We start from the raw sequence: 18,628 nt of genomic DNA, 5'->3' as shown, positions 1-18,628 counted from the left end.
AATGTGTTTCTGGTGTCTTTTTTATTATTATTTTATTTTTCTTTATGTGTTTTTCCAGTGTCCACGAGAATTGCTTTTTTGCCATCCACAGTTTAGGGGTTTTGTTTGGAAAATGTCTATTCTAGATCAATCTCTTGTACCCTTCAATTTGTGTGTGTGTGTGTTTATCTACAAAACCTGTGGCATAGGTTCACACATTCATATTGTGATGAAGAGCAATAAATGCATTGTTGGAATATTCCTAGAATTCTGGACATTACTTCCCTTGAAACTGGAATTTTAAATATGGTGTTAGAAGGCGTTGCAGAATTGTAAGTACTATTTCTGCCTCTTGTTGCTGTTTGATGTTTGGTTTCCTGCGGAAAAATAATGTTGAAGATCTATAAGGAACGTGGTTTTGCATTTTTTTGAATACTTGCCAGCTAAGTATACTTCGAGTGTTATCTATAGAGCTATAGAATGGCAACAGTGTCTCCTCCACTGGTTCTGTGCAGTGCTTTGGGACATTTTCTGATGTCCAGCTACATTAATTAATTAATAATCATTAGTAAGTGGGAAAAGCTGTGGCTGTAGATCCAAAGAATTTGAAAGTTTCTAATCTAATCGAGCAATTCTTTAGAATTGTTCTTTCAGTCTGACACATAGAGATTACTTGCATGATGACAATATGCAACCTCCCAGATTTCACTATCAGAGTTTGACCAGCTGCTCTCTCTCCACTGCTCTTGCTGGAGTCATGCACTGATCAGTGGTGATCTTGGGGCTGGAGAACCCTCCAGCTTGGAAAAAAACTTCTGTGGAGCCATTCACAAATGCTAGTATGGTTTCAAAACTAGACACATAGCAAAGGCCCAGATCTCTGTCTATTCTCTTTATTTTTAAACTGAGAAAAGAAGGCACAGGTAATTAATAACAAAACAAAAAACCACACCCCACAAAGTAATAAAAAACCCCAAGCCCCTGACAGTTCCAGTATTTACCTTCCCTTTAGATGACATTAAAACCTGTGCTTTCCGGATCTAGTAAGAACAGTTCTCTATCCCTTTGCTTTCTTAGGCTGAGTATCAGTACTTAGGTACGTGTGTGACCTAAATGACCAGTCATGAAGAAAATTATTCCTTAGAAACACTTCATACTTGGTCTGTTTGTCTACATTTCTCAGCCATAGAGGCAGCCATAGGATGAAGGCTGGTGAACTGCTTGAGAGTTCTTCATCGCAGTGGCTGCCTTTGTAGCAGGGGCTCTCGTACATTACCGAGCTGAGCCTGCCCTTCTGAGGCCAAAATTAACTGCAGGCGCAAGTGTTGGAAATGTTGTATCTGAGTAGTTGTTATTATTTCACACTTCAAGGTTGCATGGCTGAAAAACCTGGAACCCCAGATCTTCCTTCCTGTGAAAAGACAAACATCAAAAGCGAAGACCAAACCAAAATAAAACATCACAGGGCATTGGTGTGTTGTTCTTCTCCACAGGAGGGCCAAGCACCAAAGTTTCCCCAGCCAGGCTTTGAAAGTTGGCTTGGCTTGTTGACAGCCTTTTGTGTCAGCTCTGCCAGCCTGGACCCCACATTTTAACTTTGCACGGAATAGGAATGATTTTCCTGGTTTTCCTGGCAGATTGCTTTAAGCACTCTGAATTCCATTTTTAAACCTTCTTAGGTAAAAAAAGATGCGGTTAGGAGCTTACACTCCGTGGGAGCAACACCCAGGAGGAGGAGTCTGCCAGTCTGGTTTGTGTGTGCATGTGCATGTTGCTCAGTTTGCCATAATTCCTGCTGAATGCCTCTTGTCCTGTTCCCACAGTCTCTCCTGCTCTTACTCACTGACACTTTCTGGAGTTTTGCTGCAGATTGCCAGAGGCTTGCCAGTATGTTGCCAAAAACATCTGGATAAATGAAACTCTCTAACTCTGTTTTCGTAGTACTAGGGAGTAGGCATTAGTTTATTCCAGGCTGAGGTGCTCCACCTAGATGCACACGACTTTCAAAACTTTTCACTTATTTATACATTTTTAGCAAAGAAATTACTGTCCATTGGTTCTAAATGACATAATTTTTTGCATCAGTTATTATTCTATCTTCTATTGGTTATTGATTACTCACTTCTCATGCTAATTAGTCCACATCTCTTAGCCTTTTTATTATCTTTTTTCCCAGACAGAGAGTCTCCAGTACATGTTGAATCATCTTTGTTAGTGTCTTCTTTATCTTCTGGTTACTTCAACATGTCCTTGGAGGGCTATAAATTCTGGATTCCAGGTGTCCAGCTTTTAACTCCCCAGGGCTTTGTTCATTGTTACTTGGGGCAGGTGACATCTGGAATGTGGCACATGACTATAAATTTATGACAAAAACAGGTAGTAAAGCTCATTAATTTCCCTATTCCATCTCTAAGCCCTGTTAGCCCCAAAATTCTTCTTTAGGTCTTGGCAAAAGACTCTTCCTTGTCCTGCAGGTGATGGCTTCTCACAGAAGTGTTCCTTCCTCTCATTGTGGCAGTCATCCTGGAAGTAAGAAAACAACCCAGGCATTTTAATTCCTTTATTTCTAACTCAATTGGTCAGTTCTACTTTTCTGAATTTCTGTCGAGTTTGGGTGTGACATTTTTTAATTTCATGATTTAATAAAGGCAAAAAGACCAAACATAACCCCCTAAACTCTTACATTTACTAATCAATAACCCTTGTTAATAAACCAAGTAGAAAAGCAATCTCATGAGTTTCTCTATCAAACTTTTTCTTACCCCTAGTAAAACCACAGATTAAGCTTTAATCTTGGGGAGACATCCTTCCTCCCCCCACAGGCGATGCTCCTTCCTCTTGTCGTGTCAAACACCCTGGAAGTTAGAGAAAACAAACCTTCATTCTTAATTTCTTTAATTCCATAAATGCTGTTAAACCCAGCAGTGTTATTTTGATCTTTATGCATTGTTGCCCACTGTGGGTATGCCAAAGTTTCCTTCTGAAAATTGAGGTTTTGATAAGATGTTTGAGCTGTGAGGGGTGATCCTCCAACTGCCCTCAGCATCCCTCAGGTGGCTTTGGAAGTTTAAATCTGTTTTAAGTCAAAAGCAGCAAGTTTCTAGCAGAAAGAGGAACAAACATATGTCATATGTCTCAAACATCCTGCAGAGAAATGAGGGGCATTCTTTGACCTATCTCCCTGTTTTCTTTCCTTGGTGGATGGCAGCTCCTCTTTTGGCTGCCAACAACCTGGAAATCAAAGAGTCTTTATTAATTTTCCCTTCTTTTCAGAAAGGAGAAGAACTAAAGGAAAACAACAAGGTTGAAATCTCTCAACAGCCCAGGCAATTACCCCATCAAGCACAAACATGAATCAGCCCATGCCAACTTTCCAAACACTGAACAGTTGAGAAAGAATTTGGATTTGGCCAAAAGGATGGGCTGTGGACACAGAGCTTGGAAGAAAAACCCTCTAATTTATACTGCACTAAGTGGTCAGATAAATAGATAAGTGTATAGATAATATAGTGTATAACTACTCACCTCCTCCCACAGCTCTGGCAGCAAGCAGAGGAGTCCCTGGGCTCACCTCCCACAGCTGTGCTCACTGCTGCCATCTCGGACTGACCTGAGAGCGGGGCACAGCCTGCAGCTGACACCCGGGTGGCAGCAGGATCCCACTGGAGCTCTCTCTGGACAGCTGCATCAGTCGTGGTGGGCGCAGAGCTTAGAGAGGCCATGGCTTTCTCCCCATCGGGTACTACTGCTCCGTGGACAAGCTGGCAGAGCTTCAGTGCCCTTCCTGCATGCTCTTCTGCATGATCTGATGTGCCACAGCCTGTTTTCCTTCCCTGGATGCTGGCGGTCCCCAGGAGCTTCTTATGGGGCCGGGGAGATGGACACTCGGCCACCATTGCTCCTGAAACATCCAGGTTCCATCAGCCACTGTTGTGCCAGCTGCACACTCCTGCCAGCTCTCTCAGCTTCCCCTGGGGATCCCCTGTTCAGGAAACCAGAGCTGCTCATCTCAGCAGCCATCTGAAAAACCAGGCCTGTTGTGCTTTCCAGGAAATCAGGGATGGTTAATTAATATTTAGCTGCCAGACTCCCAGGAGAGCAGCCTCCTCAGCAGTGACATCAGCATTCCGCTCTCTTCAGCACTTCTTTACGCCTGCACAGATTCAAGGTGGCCAATCCCACCAGGCTGCGCAGTTCGTGACATGGCCACCATTCCCCTCAGGAGCACCCCACTGCCAGTTTGGCTCTGATATGGCATGAATAGTCTGGTCCCAGGAAGAGGCAAGCATCCAGGGCTGGTCTGCTGCTGCTTGCTGCTACAAGCTCCTTCTTCCAGGCTGCGAATGCTGAGGCTGCTCTGTGCTCTGCCAGGGCTCTGCTGGGGCTCCGCACCAGCTGTGGCTGGGCCTGCTCTCACCTCATGTTTCCATTGACAGCTTTGCGTCAGATGGGCCCTTTCAGAGTGCACTGACTGATCTTGTTGCTTTTTCATTTGAGTAAGATTCTCATCCAGGCAAAGAGATCAGTTGTACAAATCCAGTGGTTGAGAGCTGAAACCCTCCAGCGCTACAGCTGAAAGCCCATATCTCCACATGATATTTTGTGTGCCCCACTCTTCATGTGTGTCTGGTTAGAAATGCAAACGTGCTTTCTTCCCCATCTAGGAGTACCATGACTGGGCAAAAACCATCCAGTGCGCTATGTTCCATAGGCAGTGTTGTCTGGAGTTTAGGAATGAAAGAGACCCTTCTCCAATCCCAAACCATACAAACCCCCCCCCCCCATAAATAGGACTTTCCATCTTTAAGAAATGAGTGACAATTAAAAGTGAATGTATGTCTTAATCACAGCATGAGAAGGAAGGGTATCTTCCAATTGATGTTTTGAACAGTTTTTATTCTGAGTGCCACCCATTGCTGGCGCTGGATAAAGAAATTCCATCGCTGTCATGTCTCCTGTCCTCCCTCAACTGTCTGGCTGCAATGATCAGAGGGGTGAGGCTGGAGAGAGGCTTGGCTGAGAGTAAAAATGGATGCTGCCCAAAGGAAAAGAAAACAAATGAACCATGACTTTCCAAACTAATTTCCTCACAGGCTCCAGCACTATTCCTTGAGATACTAGAAAGACGTAGAAATAGGTCTGAGGAAACTATCTGCACCTCCATCTTCATGTCCAGTACATTCCTATCCCATGTCCAGTACCTGGAATACTTAGCCCATAATTCTATTAATCAATTTATCAAGGTGTCTCCAGCTTGATGCAATATTTGCCCTGCCAAGACTCTGGGAATGCTGCTTGAAGTCCAGGAATTTTCCTCTTTCAAGAAACACAAAATACTGACTTAGGGGTCCTCTTTCTTGTAGACATGGGTTATTTTAGTTGTCAAAAAAGATGAGGAGCATAAGCTGTTCTTCAAGAAACTCAAAGACAGCTAAGAAATGTTTATCCCAGTAGGATCTGGGCCCATGTGTTGATCTGAAGACCACTGAGGTTTTCAGCACCAAGACAAGACCAGGGAAACAAGTAGTGGAGCACTGATGGACTCAGCTCTGGCTTGCAGGGAGAACAGTGTCTACCTTTGCATCCCCTGCACCTCCTGTGTATGCTGGCGCCTTCACAGCAGGGACAGCCAAGTGGCATATTCTGCAGCTCCCAATCTGCCACAAAACCTGGCAGCAACCCTGTAGCAGTTCTCATCTGCTCAACTGTGCCAGGCAGCAAAAAGGGCTGTGACAAGTCCCACTCAGCTGTCCCTGTTTTGGTGGCAGAAACCTCTAAAAGTGTGGCTTGGTGTCAGAAACCTCTGAGAGTAAGGTAGGAGGGACAAGCTAAGGCCCCTCTGCTCACAGGGAGCCGCCCAACAACTCCCTCCTTCCCACAGCCAGATCTTGGATCACTTGGCTGGGATGGTTTCATTGGGTTCCTTCACCACCAGCACCATTTCAGGCCTCCACACCTGGGGTTATCCTACTGCAGTTCTTTTGCCACCAGGGAAAACTGAACATGCTACCAAAATACAAAACAGGGCCACAGAAATGATCAGAGGACAGAACACTTCTCCTATGAGGAAAGGCTGCAAGACTTGGGATTGGTCAGCCTGGAGAAGGCCCCAGGGAGACCTTATTGAGGTCTTTCAATGCTCCAAGGGGGTTCTAAGAAAGATGGAGATGCATTTTTTAATAGAGTCTGTTAAAAAAAGGAAATGCTTTCAAATCAAAAGAGGGTCCATTCAGATTAAGTCTAAAGAAGAAACAGTTTATGAAGAGAGTGGAGAAACACTGCAGCAGGTTATCCAGAGAGGTCCTAGGTGCCCCATCTCTGGAAACATTCAAGGTCAGGTCACGCTCGGAGCAACCTGATCTGCTTCCAGATGTCCCTGCTCATAATGGGGAAGTTGGACTATGTGACCTTTAAAAGTCTCTTCCAACCCAAACTTTTCTATGATTCTACTCAGTTTTCACTTGAAAAGCATCCAGACTGGACATTAATGTGAGGGGAAGGTCCTCTGACGCCTTTGAGTTTAGCTGACAAGAAAACCAATCCATTGGACAGCTGTTTCACTTGCAGCTGCTTCACATTGTACCTGCAGAAGTTGCTCAGCAGACCATCGAGTATCCTCATCGGTCTGCAAGCAGCAGTTCAGAAAGTCCTGGAACACAACAGACAGTTGCTCAGCATTCTCCAGCTTCGGTATCCCTCTGTTAGCTATGAGATCCAGGGCCTAGAGGAAAAGGAAGCACAAGACTCCACCTGTTTCTTTCATAACTGTTCACATAGACCATATTTTTTAAGCTCCAGCCTTCAGTGGCACTTTCTTCCCTGGCAGAGGGTTAGAGATGATTTTTCTGCGCCAGCAAAAAGACCCCACAAAATAGCAGCCACAGCTATTCTGACATGCAAATGATCTTGCCTTGACAGCTAATTTCATGGGCTGACCAAGTTAGTAGGAACTACATGAGCCAAAAGCACATTTTACTACTCTGAGGATTGACTTTACAGGCTTTGCAGGCTCTTTTAAAGAGTGAATTTGCTCTAACTGCATTATTTCCAAGCATTGTTACATACAATTCATCTCTGCAGTACTCACTGGTCTCTAAAGTACAGCTTCCATTAAAAAAAAAGGTTGTCAAATTTTTTGCTCTCTTCCTGATAAAAATGGTAACCAGGATGTCAAAAAGGAAATGCATCCACTTATACCTTGCTTAAAGGAACAGAAACACATGGAAGGAACCCAATCAGACACATTTAGTTACGTGCACAAATATTTTATGATGAAAATGTCTACTCAGGCAGACAGGAGCCACTTGCAACTCTGTCTTTCATCAGACTCCAAATTCCCAATCAGCTTCACTTCCATGGTCAAAGAAAAACTTTTAATCATCTAATCAGAAAAAGGAATAATTTCATCTCTATGGTAACTCTCTGCTAATTTTGATACCCAAATAAATGCATTAATGAAGCTAATCACTGTGCTAAAACATACTTTTAGAAAAGGATTTGGTAATGAATAATTAAGGCTTTCCTAGAACCAGAGGCACTTCCTGAAAGGCTCAGGTAAGTAGTTGGCACTGGTGCAAGACTGACAAGGCTTCTGCACCTGCATGCGCGGTTGAAATGCTTTTCTTTCAAATTCCCCAGCTGGAGAAACTTGCCACTGAAAATTTCTTGTCCTTCTGAGACACAGCTCAAAGAGTTCAAAAAGGGCATGAGAAATTTGAAGCATCGCTGAAGGCCAAAATGGGCCATTTTTTAACTGGAACATGCCACTCCTCTTCTGAGGTTCTCCAGTTGATGTAGCCAAAGCTACACCAGATGCTGATGTGTTCCAAGGACAGCTTTTGGTAGATGGGCCTTGGTTGAACTAGTCCAAGCTGAGGTGAATGGGATTTTGTCTCATAGGAGACAAAACATGAGACAGATTAGAGAGACAGTGGCATCTGCTAGTATTTGCACCTTACCTTGAGAGGAATTTCCTTAGAGTAAGGAGGTTCTCCTTGCAGCATTTCTATCGCCACAATGCCAAGGGACCAAATATCAACTTTGGTCCCATATGCATCCTTATTCACATATTCTGGTGCCATCCAGTGAGCCGTCCCAACTATCGAACTCCGCCGGCTCTGCTCAGAAGTCATCTGAGCACAAAGGCCAAAATCAGCTGAGGAGGAAACCCAGTGTTGTTAAAGCCAGCTTGAATTAAGAAACTAAACCAAAGCATTTCCCACTCTGAGAATGTGGTGTTGAATCTAGCTGGACAAGCAGCTGTGCTCTGTTTCCTCAGGGTGGTAACTGAGGAAATATAGAATTGGTCACTTACAGAAACCTCCACATTTCACTCAGTGGCTTTTATTCACTTGAAGCTTTAGATCTCACTTCCTCCCCTCGGGAAGGGTCACACAAAACCAAAGCCACTCTTGACACCTTGTTTCTCTCAAGACCTCTCTGCACATTGCAGCTGTACTCTTAGCTTGCAGCAGTGGTCCGTGCACTTCCACAGGCACTGCTCTTGGGGAGCTGGTGGTCAGTCTTAAGCAGCTCCACACCCCACATCCCAGGAATGCTGTGCCTGACCAAGAATACCTACCTAGTTTGACAGATCCATCCATTCCAAGAAGAATGTTTTCACTTTTTATATCTCTATGAATCACAAGGTTGGAATGAAGGGAATTTAGTGCTTGCAGGCACTGATAGATAAAAAACAAACAGGAAGGTAAAAATTAATGACCCAATTTCATCACCCAAGAAATGAAATGGCTCAAAAGGACTTCTGCTCTAGCTGAAAGGTGAGTAGTGGCAGAACATGGTGTTGTAAAGACATATTTTTGACAACACCACGCACATGTGCTGCTTCATCAGTAGCAGAGCAGTATCTTTTTAGGTGAAGGCACACTACCTCTTGAAAGAGAAATGGCAATTGTTGTTACATCCTGTCCCCTGCAAACACACAGAATGACTGCTGCTGCAGGGCATGGGCTCTCTCCATCCAGGTGACAAAAAATTGTTTGCTGTTAGTTTAAAAGTCTGCTACCAGCATGTTTGCTTTTCAGGCAAGGAGTGCCATACAGACAGGCTCCAGGCAAATGCTCAAAGAGGAGAAGCTGAGAAAAGTAAATAAAATTTAAAAAAAAAGAGACTACCACAACAGTTGTACTGGTAGGCCCTCCACCTAAGATATTCCTGCTTCTCCATATCATCAAAGCAACACAGAAACAAAGCTCTGAACATGAAATCGCTCCTATTCTTACCACCTATCTAGAAGTACCAGCCTGCCCAAACAATCAGAAGAACCAGTGGCATCCCTTACCTCTCGGCAGATGGCTGCCATCTCTCCTTCAGCCATATGGACTTCTTTAATGACACTGCTTAGAGGTCCTCCATCCATGTATTCCATAATTATCCAGAGTTTATCCCCAACAAGGTAGCTGAAAGAAGGAAACCGTGTCATGGAGATGAATGTGTATAGCTAAATTACCTTAGGAAAAACACTACAGTTTATTCCTCTTTCCAGGGCACTTGTAAATGAACAGAGAATAACAGGAAGAGGCATTCTTTCTAGGTGAAACAGTACTTGGAATCTGTGCAGTGAAAATGAGAAAGGCCCATCCATGAAAACTGAGATGTCTTAGAGCAAGAAAGTGAAAAATGCAGGGAAATAACTTCTATGATGAGTTATCAGCACTTATCATAAAACACAGAAAATAGGTTCAACTTAAGAAAAGAAAAACCTGAACCAAGCTGAACCAACAAAACCACATGGAGGTAATGAACTTAGAGGCTGTTGTTTTAGTCAGATAGGGCTGACCCAGGTGTTTCAAAACAGGCTTCCAACAATGCATGCCAGAAAAGATTAATGTAAACAAAATGCACTCTCCTCCCATATTTTGTATACAAATAGATAAATAAAACAAAAAGCTCAGCTCTCCAGCAGTGACCAAAGGGGTTTTATTAACCTTTGTCTTGCAGTACATGAACGAATATTCATGTGACAATACCAGAACTACTTACCTGTCTAAATAGTTAACAATATTGGGGTGCTTATTGTTCCTTACAACTAGAAGTTCATTGACAATTAGTTCCTTTTGGGGCTGTTTTCTGAGACTGACTTGCTTTATGGCCACCTAAAATGACATTGAAAACCATTAACCTGAGAAGCCTGTTGCACGAGGTCAGAATGAACATGGAGTGAGCGTTTCTGGAATGAGATCAGAATGAACATGGAGTGAGTGTTTCTGGAGTAATGGAGCCCAGCTATGCCAAACTGCCTTGTGATTACCCATCAGAGCTTAGCCACTAATGTTATGACAGTCCATGTCTCTGCTAGCTCAGGTGCTAGTTAGGACACATGGCCATAGACATTTTGCCTTGTCAGCTTGGTAAAAATGTTCTCTTAAGCTATCAACCCCAAAGCTCTAACAACACTCTCTGCACCTAAATTCTTTGGTGGCCTTAGTTTATCACCACTATTACCATTCACACATGGTTTGCAAGCACAAAGCAGTTTTGTTCCTGTGAAAATATCACAAAATATCTGGGAATCCTTTAGGAATTCTATGGCGTTTGATAATTCTTTCAAATGCAACTGTTGCTCTTGAAGGCATAACAAAGCAAACACAGACAGACATCACGGGTAAAATGCCATCCTAAAAGGATCATTAAAGTTATCCCCCAAAACCACAATCCTACCACTTCCTAGCTTGTGAATTTTGATTTTGCAACTCTAAAGAACATTCTTGAACAGTTTAAATTTGCAGTTCTTTCCTGGGTTTAAAAATAAACAATCCACTCCATGGCATTTTATGGATATGCCCTGGGTCCCTTGTAGACCTCTAAGCACAGTTGCAAAGCGTAGCACTGCATCGGGATAAGAAGCTACCAGGAAGAATCAGATGTATTCACTGTCAGCCAGAAATGAGCTTTCAGAAACCTTAAGATGTAGCCCCAAAGAGCTGTCCCAAATGGATTGGGCAGGCTGATGCTAGTCTGCGCTTTGGAGGAACAGCCTTTACAGGAAAGATCTCCTGGAGACCCAACGCTCCAGCCACAGCTCACATCAGAGGGGAAACTACTCAAGAGCTGCAAAATCTGGGATTATTGACACTTACCTCTCCTCCTGTGGCAGTATCAGTTGCTGTATAGACCGTTCCGAAACCTCTGGAAACAAACCAGCAGCAAAGAAAGGAAAAGCCATTTAGTTCCTTCCTACAGGTGAAAGCCTGCCCAGACAGGTCTCTGCTGCCTGGAGTGTTTATGAAACACCTGGCATCACCTACTCTTCAGCCAAGAGCACAGCAGCCCACCAGCCCTCTGCCATGGAGGGTGTCCAAAAGAAAACTTCGGTGCAACATGAAGGGCTGGTATAAATCTCAGATATACACACTGGATTTACTTTAGTTCAAAACCCAAGCGGGGGCAGGGGTGGGGCATGGAACATGTCTGCAAAAACTGGAAAGTAACATTTTTCACTCTTTTTCCATGTTGCCTTGCTGAGCCCTCAGAACTCTTATTGCTCTGTTCTCAGATCTCTTATTTGAACCTACCTAGGGCCCCATTACTTTGAGAAAAAATTATTTCTCCTAAGAAAATAGGTAAAGAGGTGCCAGGCACTGGAGGGACAGGAGATCCTCCAGGTCCTGCTCCTTGCTGAAGGCAAGACACTGACTGTATGAAGTTCTTTGATGATACCTTCTGATCACAGTTATAAATACCAATCAGTACTGAGAGACAGAAGGATCTAAACCCAGTGTCTGAACATGTTTGGAGCTTGCCTGACTTCACACTTGATCTTACACCAGCAAAATACCTAGCCTGTGGTTCTGGAGAAGGAGCTGTGGTCGGACTTACCCTTTGGCAATCTTTTCCAATCCAATGTATTTTGTGACGGGGTCTCCCACAGTCACAATGCTCCCTGAAAAGAACAAAATGAAAGATCACTTCAAAATGGAGATAACACCATCCAGCAGATCAGAAATGCAGCCCCACTTTTTGGGGCTGTGAGCTGAAGTCACTTTGGTAACAACGCAGCTCCGTAGCATAGATGGCCTGCACAATGACTGGTTTTCTACAGTCCTCTGAAGAGTTACCTTGACAGGAAACCAGGAAAAGGGAGAAACATTCAGAGGAGACAGATAGAGGGAAAGAACAGATACCAAGGCAAGTGTTCATTGTCTATGAATATTAACACTGCTCTATCAGACGAAAACTGCAGAAGACCTACTCAGTTTCTCTAGACTCTCCTCCTCTATCCTCTTTTGCTCCTGGTAGGTACTGCTAGACAAACTGCTGGTGCTGGAGTTCTCAGGTGTGGGAATGTCTCTCACAGAAGATACCGGTGAGGTGTCAGCTACTATTCCAGAGGATGTGTAGATCTGTGATAAGAAATCAGTTTGTGTCAGAAACATGGCTAGCAGAGATATTTCTCATCAGTATTTCAAGCTTTAGGAAGTGGCCATTAGGAACCATGTTCCAGCCGTACAGAGGCCAGCCTTCTCTTGACATATGGCAGGGCTATGCCGGATTCTTCTCACCAAGCTTTGGTCATGTAAAAATTATGGGCATAGTCTAAGCTGTTCATTTATCTACCTCCACAGGACAGTTTCCATAGGTATCCTGCAAGGCTGGGACCTGCACCTTTGGATGATTGGCTGGGCTGATGACAGGCAGCCCGCACTGATACAAAGTAGCTCGCTCTTACACAGGTAGCATTTAAAGACACAACACTACCTCTTATCCAATGCTAAGATAAAGTCATGGCCCTTGTCAGAAGGACAGGAAAATTATGACTAAACTTGAAAATTAAGAGCTGATTTTCCAGGTGACAGTGGCTGGCGGTACGGGAAGCACTTTGTCTCGGTAAGACACCAGCCTTCCAAATTTTCAGCCATGAATGACCAGTGCTGCCTGATCAGAAACAGGAAGCTCTGAATTACATCAAAGACAATGCTGACAAAAGCTGGCCCTTACTGATTCTGGAAGTTCAGGTTCTGGTCCAAAAACAGGTGGAGCTTGGTTGTCTTCCTCCTCCTCCTCATGTTCTTTAGAAACAGAGGGAGCCCAAGCAGCTTCTGATTCTGGTGTTGTTCTCTGTGGACAGAGAGAAGTGTGAGTGACAGGGAGTTACAAATGATTTACAATCTTATTTATATGCATCAATCTCTCTAGCTGCACTAAGGAGAAATCATAAACTTGGATCGAAATGAGATTCTAAGTTGCTAAAACTAAATTAGAATGGGCTAATTAGACAGCACTGCATATTGTTGTGAACTGTATATTCCGCCATGGCTAAAAACAAACAGCAAGCAACCTTCTGTCTGCAAAACCAGACTTTCATCTGCTTAAAAGCTCTTCAAGAGAAAATTACAAAACAGCCAGGGACCCCTCTTTTGCTGATGCAAAGACACTGACATGGACTTTCTTTCAGGCTACAAGGCTGGCACCTATTGCAGCAGGCAAAGTTCATGGCTTGCTCCAAAATCCTGAAATGCTTGGAACATCAGAGGTTACTTTGTGACTTACCGAAGCATGGGCTTTTCTGTATCCATGTGTGACTTCACCTGTAATGGGCAGGGAAAAATAAAACAGATATTGTCAGAAAACTCCCTGTTGTGTGGAACCCCACAGAATGAGCCAACCCAAATAAAGAGCATTTTTCTTCCAGTATCGTCGCTATCCCTCCAGTAGCGACAATTCTTTTACATAGCAAGCAAGAAAACAGCACAGTATATTAGGCTATTCTTTTTCTACAGTCATTGTAAAGTCAGACCATCAAATCTTTTAATCACAGAATTTAGAAAATAAGTTGCTTTCCCTCAGTTCTGGAGATAACTGCAGGGTCTTTAGACAGACTTCTCAGAAGTTCTGCCAATCTGCATTTGGAACTCATCTTTGTTGAGCCATCAAACTGAGGAAATTACAGACCCTACTGCCACAGGCCAACTCATGCAGGAAAAGAACCCCTGCAGATTCAATTGCAAAAGCTGCTCACGCCCCATGGAGAGCTACAGACATCCCCTTTTTGGCTGGAGATGTTGACATGAGCTTTACCAAAGTCCTGGTATCTCAACAGCATTTTGTTTCAAAATCAGCTCAGTTACTAAGGGATAGCATAAAAACTCATTGATACAAAAGCCAAATTGGATGCACCTAGAAAAAACCCTCTGCTTACTGGCTAGGTGAGTCACCAACCAGACTTTGTCTGGGCAAGTATAGAAAGAATAGGCCAATGGAAAAAAATGGCGAACTGCAGCAGAGATTTGCTTGAACATTTTAGCCTCACTGTGCAGCAATTTTGCAGACTGTGCACTGAAAAAGCAAAAAATGGCACCCCCAGTGCAAAGGGGCAGCCTGTCAGCTGAGAACCCTTGGATCAGGGGTACCCCTTTTCCATCAAGAATGTCAGAGAGGTGCTCTGGACAGTCAGGCTTTCCATGCAACCACATTCCGTTGACAGCAGCATGGCCTGGCAACTTCCTGCTGACATCACAGTAGCAGCCATTCCATGCTTGCAAATCTATGCGTGGCAACAGAATCTTTTAGAAAGCTAATGAAAAAAATGTCCTCACAGTCCATAACCTATTTCTGAAAGGATCCAAAAGTACAACACACCAAACGAGTATGCCCTGTACGCCAATCTGAACACTGAGAAGAAAAAGGACGTGAAGAAACAAAAGTAAACATTTGGTCACTAATGCTTCCAACTAAGAACGCGAATGTTTCTCCCATCTCTGCTAGTTCTAAAAACAAGCAACAAAGGAAAGTCACCTTTTCAGTGACATTTAGGGGACAAAAGGAGAAACGGAATTAATTTCAGGAGTATTCCACAAGGTGGAATGGTTTCAGGTTACTTCTTGCCCACTTCAATGTTGAACTTTGCTCTGAGTACAGAGCCCGACCTCCTTTTTTTGCAGCAAGATGTACCTCCTGACAAAAACCCCCCACGTTTCTGATTGCTAGCTGGTTCTTTGGAACCTTAACATTTGAGAACATCCACGATAGCTGGATTCTGCTCCAGTTTTGTTCTGTTGGAGCTCTGTAGCAGCCTGGCCCACTGCCCCTGGAATGCCCTGTAGATGTCAAGCCCAAAGAAAGTGGGTTTAGGATAGTCAAAATCTGCAGCCTCACAGATCTTTACCAAGATTCCACGTTACCTTGCAAGATGAGTTGCAAACATTTTGGTCAGCTGCTTCGTGCCCAGAATGGCTGGAGAGCCACAGCTGTTTCCATGGCAAGCAATGGCCCTGCAGAAAGCAGGAACAGCAGGTAAAGGGAAAGAGAATCCCCCCTTTGATGATTACTACTTAAAAAGCCTTGGAGTTCAAATAGTGAGGATTCTTTCAAATCTTCCTATGGAATACAGGGATAAAAGCTATGGAGTCACTTGCCCTTTATCCTGAAAATTCAGTAGAGTAAAAGAGCAGGGCCCAGAATGCTGGTGCTGTTGAAGCCCTTTGAGTGGATATTTCACAGCTGATGATCTTTATTACCGAAGGCCTGGGCCCTAGGGTATATCACCGTGTCCCGCAGCCATAGGGAGGAGGAGGAGAGAAGATCCAGCAGGCAGGAATTGTGCAGCAAGATTGATTTATTTAATTATTTTACAAACTCTTTTATAGACTTTTTTCTTCATAGTCTAATTGGACAAAGGATCAGCCACCCCTTGGGGTGATTGGCTAAAATCCTAAACGTCCATTATCAAAATATTTTTCTACTATACCATAAACAAGACTTTTCAAGGTTGTAGGTGGCTTAGTTGTTTACATTCCCTGCTACCTCTTCTGTGAGAGAGAAAAGTCTCTCATGGACTTAGAAAATAGCAAGAAAATCCTTGCTAGCAGCATTTTTGAATCTACAGATCTTGATTAATTGTACTATTGGGAATTACTGTGCTCTTTGGAATAACTGTACTATTTTGAAGGCTGCTGTGATTTCAAGTCATATGTCTTACTCTACAGCTGTGAAATGAGAGTGGAAAATGTCTGTTTGAATGGGAAGTGAGCTCAGTTTTGTAAAAACAAGGATCAGGAATTAGTGCACTAAGGATTCCTGCGCTGGGCTCTCCCTGGATTGCCTTGTGCTCAAAGAAAGTCAGCATAGTAGCTCTTATTAGAATCATTATTTTATGTAGTGAAGAACCACTTCCAAACTCCCTTAAGAATCATTTGTAAAGGACTTGGAGGATCTCAGACAGCCTATGCTTAGTGATACCTCTCATCCCCTATTTTATGTAATGGTAAACGCTCTCTAATAACTTCATATCTGTTTTATGTTGTGATGCCCCAAACTGCCCCCAGCACTCGAGGTGAGGCTGCCCCAGTGCAGAGCACAGTGGGACAATCCCCTCCCTTGCCTGGCTGGTGATGCTGTGCCTGATGCACTCCAGGACACGGCTGGCCCTCCTGGATGCCAGGGCACTGCTAATTCACGTTTAACTTGCCATCAACCAAGACCCCCAGGTCCTTTTCCACAGTGCTTCTCTCCAGCGTCTCATTCCCCAATTTGTCCATACATCCAGGGTTGTCCTGTACCAGAAGTGGAATCTAGCACTTGTCTTTGTTAAACTTCAGACATTTTGTTTTTAAATGTTTTCTTCATTGTTTTGTTTTGATTTGTTTTGTTTTGCTGGGGGGAGAGTTTTGTTGTCTTTTTTATTTGTTTGTTTTTCACAGGAAAGAGGACCTGGTCTTCCAGGATTCTCAGCCTTTCAAGACTGACACGTGAAATAATAACATCTATTAGCTACAACACTTCCAACACTTTGGTCTTGACTATATTTCAGTTCTGCCATTTACATTCTGCTTTCCCAAACAATCCATACAGGTTCACTCAGGACTGCCTGTCAGAGACTGAAATATTACAATTTATGACAAACATTTTCTTGAAGGACTTTTAAAACTGTATTACAAAAGCTGCAGAGAAGACTATGGCACCCTGAATGAGGCCCTGACTGAGGCCTGACACTGCTCGCTGATGAAGATAAGATAAAGTAACAGCTCAGGGCTGGGGACATTCACAAAGCACAGGCTTAACACCTCCAAGGTGGAGACCACAGCCCCAGGGCAATCAGCTGCCAGGCTGGCACAGACCCCCTGCACCAAAGGGGGGAGGGAGGAGAGGCTTTGGGTGCGTGCTGGAAACGCCTCTGGTGAGAGGCGCAGTGACCGCCCATCCTCCCCTGTGCAGAGGAGCCCAGCTGAGGGACCCTCACCCAGGGGGGGAAGCTCATCCACAGCAGAAGGGGTGACATGGCCCATCACAGGGGCCCCCCAAAGGGGTCCCCAGACCCTGCACCAGAGATGAGGCAACAGAGCCTCAGTGTTGCAAGGGACAGTGTGTCAAGCCAGCCCCTGCAAGAGGAGGCACGTGGCCATTCCCACCTGGCCCACAGCGTACATTAATCCACGGGATTCTGCACTCTCTGGTGTGTGGTGTGGTGGCGAGTGGCGGCGTGGCCACGATGGCGACAGGAGACCCTCACCACCAGCAGACCAGATGGAGGGGAGCAACGAGACCTTGTTGGGACCCTCGGATGGGTGATATGCTTCCACCTAACCCCTGTCACCTCTCCCTGTCCCCCCATCCCCCATACACACTTCTTTTTTTCATTTCTTTCTTTCTTTATTTTCTCTTCCTTTCTCTTTGCCTCTTTTACTATTAAATAAAATACATCCATTTTTTGGCATCAACATCTAGCCTCATTTGGTTTTAATCTCGTTTCTGGGAATATTTTGAAACTTCTAAATTCTTTCTGGTTTATGCACAGAGACTTAGCTTGCTTTGCTTTTCTGGGTTTAAACCGGATCATAACACTGCCAGGCAGCACCAATAAAGGTTATTGGACAGTTCCTGTGACTGCAGTTCAGTGCCATGTAGAGTAATCCCTGCATGTCATTTTGTCGCGGGTTCGGTTTGTAACCGGGCGGAAACACCAATTTAGTGTAGTGGTTTGGTCCAAAATACTCATTACTGTTTATCTGCTGTGAGATAAGAATTAGGAGAAATGCAAAACAGGCACCAAACTTGAAAGAATATAAAGAAGTTTATTAACAGACCTAAAAGAAGAAAAAAAAATTATACCACCTTCAGAACTCTCCTCCTCCCCCCACCTTCCTCCCTTCTCCCACTGACAATGTAAAAAGACAACCCTTAAGATGTTCAGTCTGTTTACCACTTCCATAATAACCTTGTTCAGTCCATTTAGAAAGAGAAGTCTCTTCTTGCTCATGCTATGAAAACATTATCACAACGAGACAGCCACCCACTTCCAAATATTGTTCAGTCCATTTAGGAAGAGGAGTCTCTCTGCCTGCGTGTGAGTCCTTTCCCCCGACTTGCAGCTTTTCCCGCAACTGCTTTCGAGGGTCCACTCTTGAAGGTTTTTGGGGTACAATTTTAAGGTTGAGCCGTTCAGAAACAAAAACAGAGGCCCTTCTCCTTCCCTGGGAGCAAAGGGTCTTCATCATCTTCATCATTAGGACTATCTCTGGGAGCATCTCTAGGGACTGAGGTTTTCTCCTTTCCCATTTGGAGCCAAAGTCCTCATCTGGTTCATCTCTACGGACTGAGGTTTTCTCCTTTCCCGTTTGGAGCAAAAGTCCTCATCTGGTTTATCTCTCCCTGTCCAAACTTCTCATGAAATTACAGCTGCGTCAGCATCTGC

At 44.1% G+C, this 18,628-nt stretch overlaps 1 protein-coding gene across 1 annotated transcript; it reads right to left on the bottom strand.

The window, feature by feature from the left end:
• Positions 1–908: 908 nt before the first annotated feature.
• Positions 909–14,426, bottom strand: LOC125323178 (serine/threonine-protein kinase PAK 3-like). The gene is made up of 14 exons (XM_048297912.1): positions 14,138–14,426; positions 13,489–13,526; positions 12,937–13,056; positions 12,191–12,341; positions 11,818–11,881; positions 11,079–11,127; positions 9,982–10,094; positions 9,281–9,398; positions 8,561–8,660; positions 7,938–8,134; positions 6,563–6,700; positions 3,505–5,014; positions 2,742–2,834; positions 909–2,502 (listed from the first exon to the last, which is right to left on the bottom strand). The coding sequence occupies exons 1-12, from the start codon at positions 14,409–14,411 to the stop codon at positions 4,874–4,876; spliced, it is 1,503 nt and encodes a 500-aa protein (XP_048153869.1). The 5' UTR covers positions 14,412–14,426; the 3' UTR covers positions 909–2,502; positions 2,742–2,834; positions 3,505–4,873.
• Between the last annotated feature and the right edge of the window lie 4,202 nt (positions 14,427–18,628).

The sequence above is a fragment of the Corvus hawaiiensis genome, chromosome 1 (genome assembly GCF_020740725.1).
Source record: "Corvus hawaiiensis isolate bCorHaw1 chromosome 1, bCorHaw1.pri.cur, whole genome shotgun sequence".
Taxonomy (NCBI): domain Eukaryota; kingdom Metazoa; phylum Chordata; class Aves; order Passeriformes; family Corvidae; genus Corvus; species Corvus hawaiiensis.
Note: the sequence above shows the minus strand (reverse complement) of the source record. Positions and strands in the feature narration are given on the sequence as shown.

Coding starts and splice junctions, on each gene's coding strand:
- LOC125323178 (XM_048297912.1), bottom strand. CDS start 14,411: ATGTGGTTGCATGGAAAGCCTGACTGTCCAGAGCACCTCTCTGACATT. Junction 11,128..11,817: donor TTGGAAAAGATTGCCAAAGG/GTAAGTCCGACC, acceptor GTTTGTTTCCAG/AGGTTTCGGAACGGTCTATA. Junction 8,135..8,560: donor GGATGGATCTGTCAAACTAG/GTAGGTATTCTT, acceptor TTTCCTCCTCAG/CTGATTTTGGCCTTTGTGCT.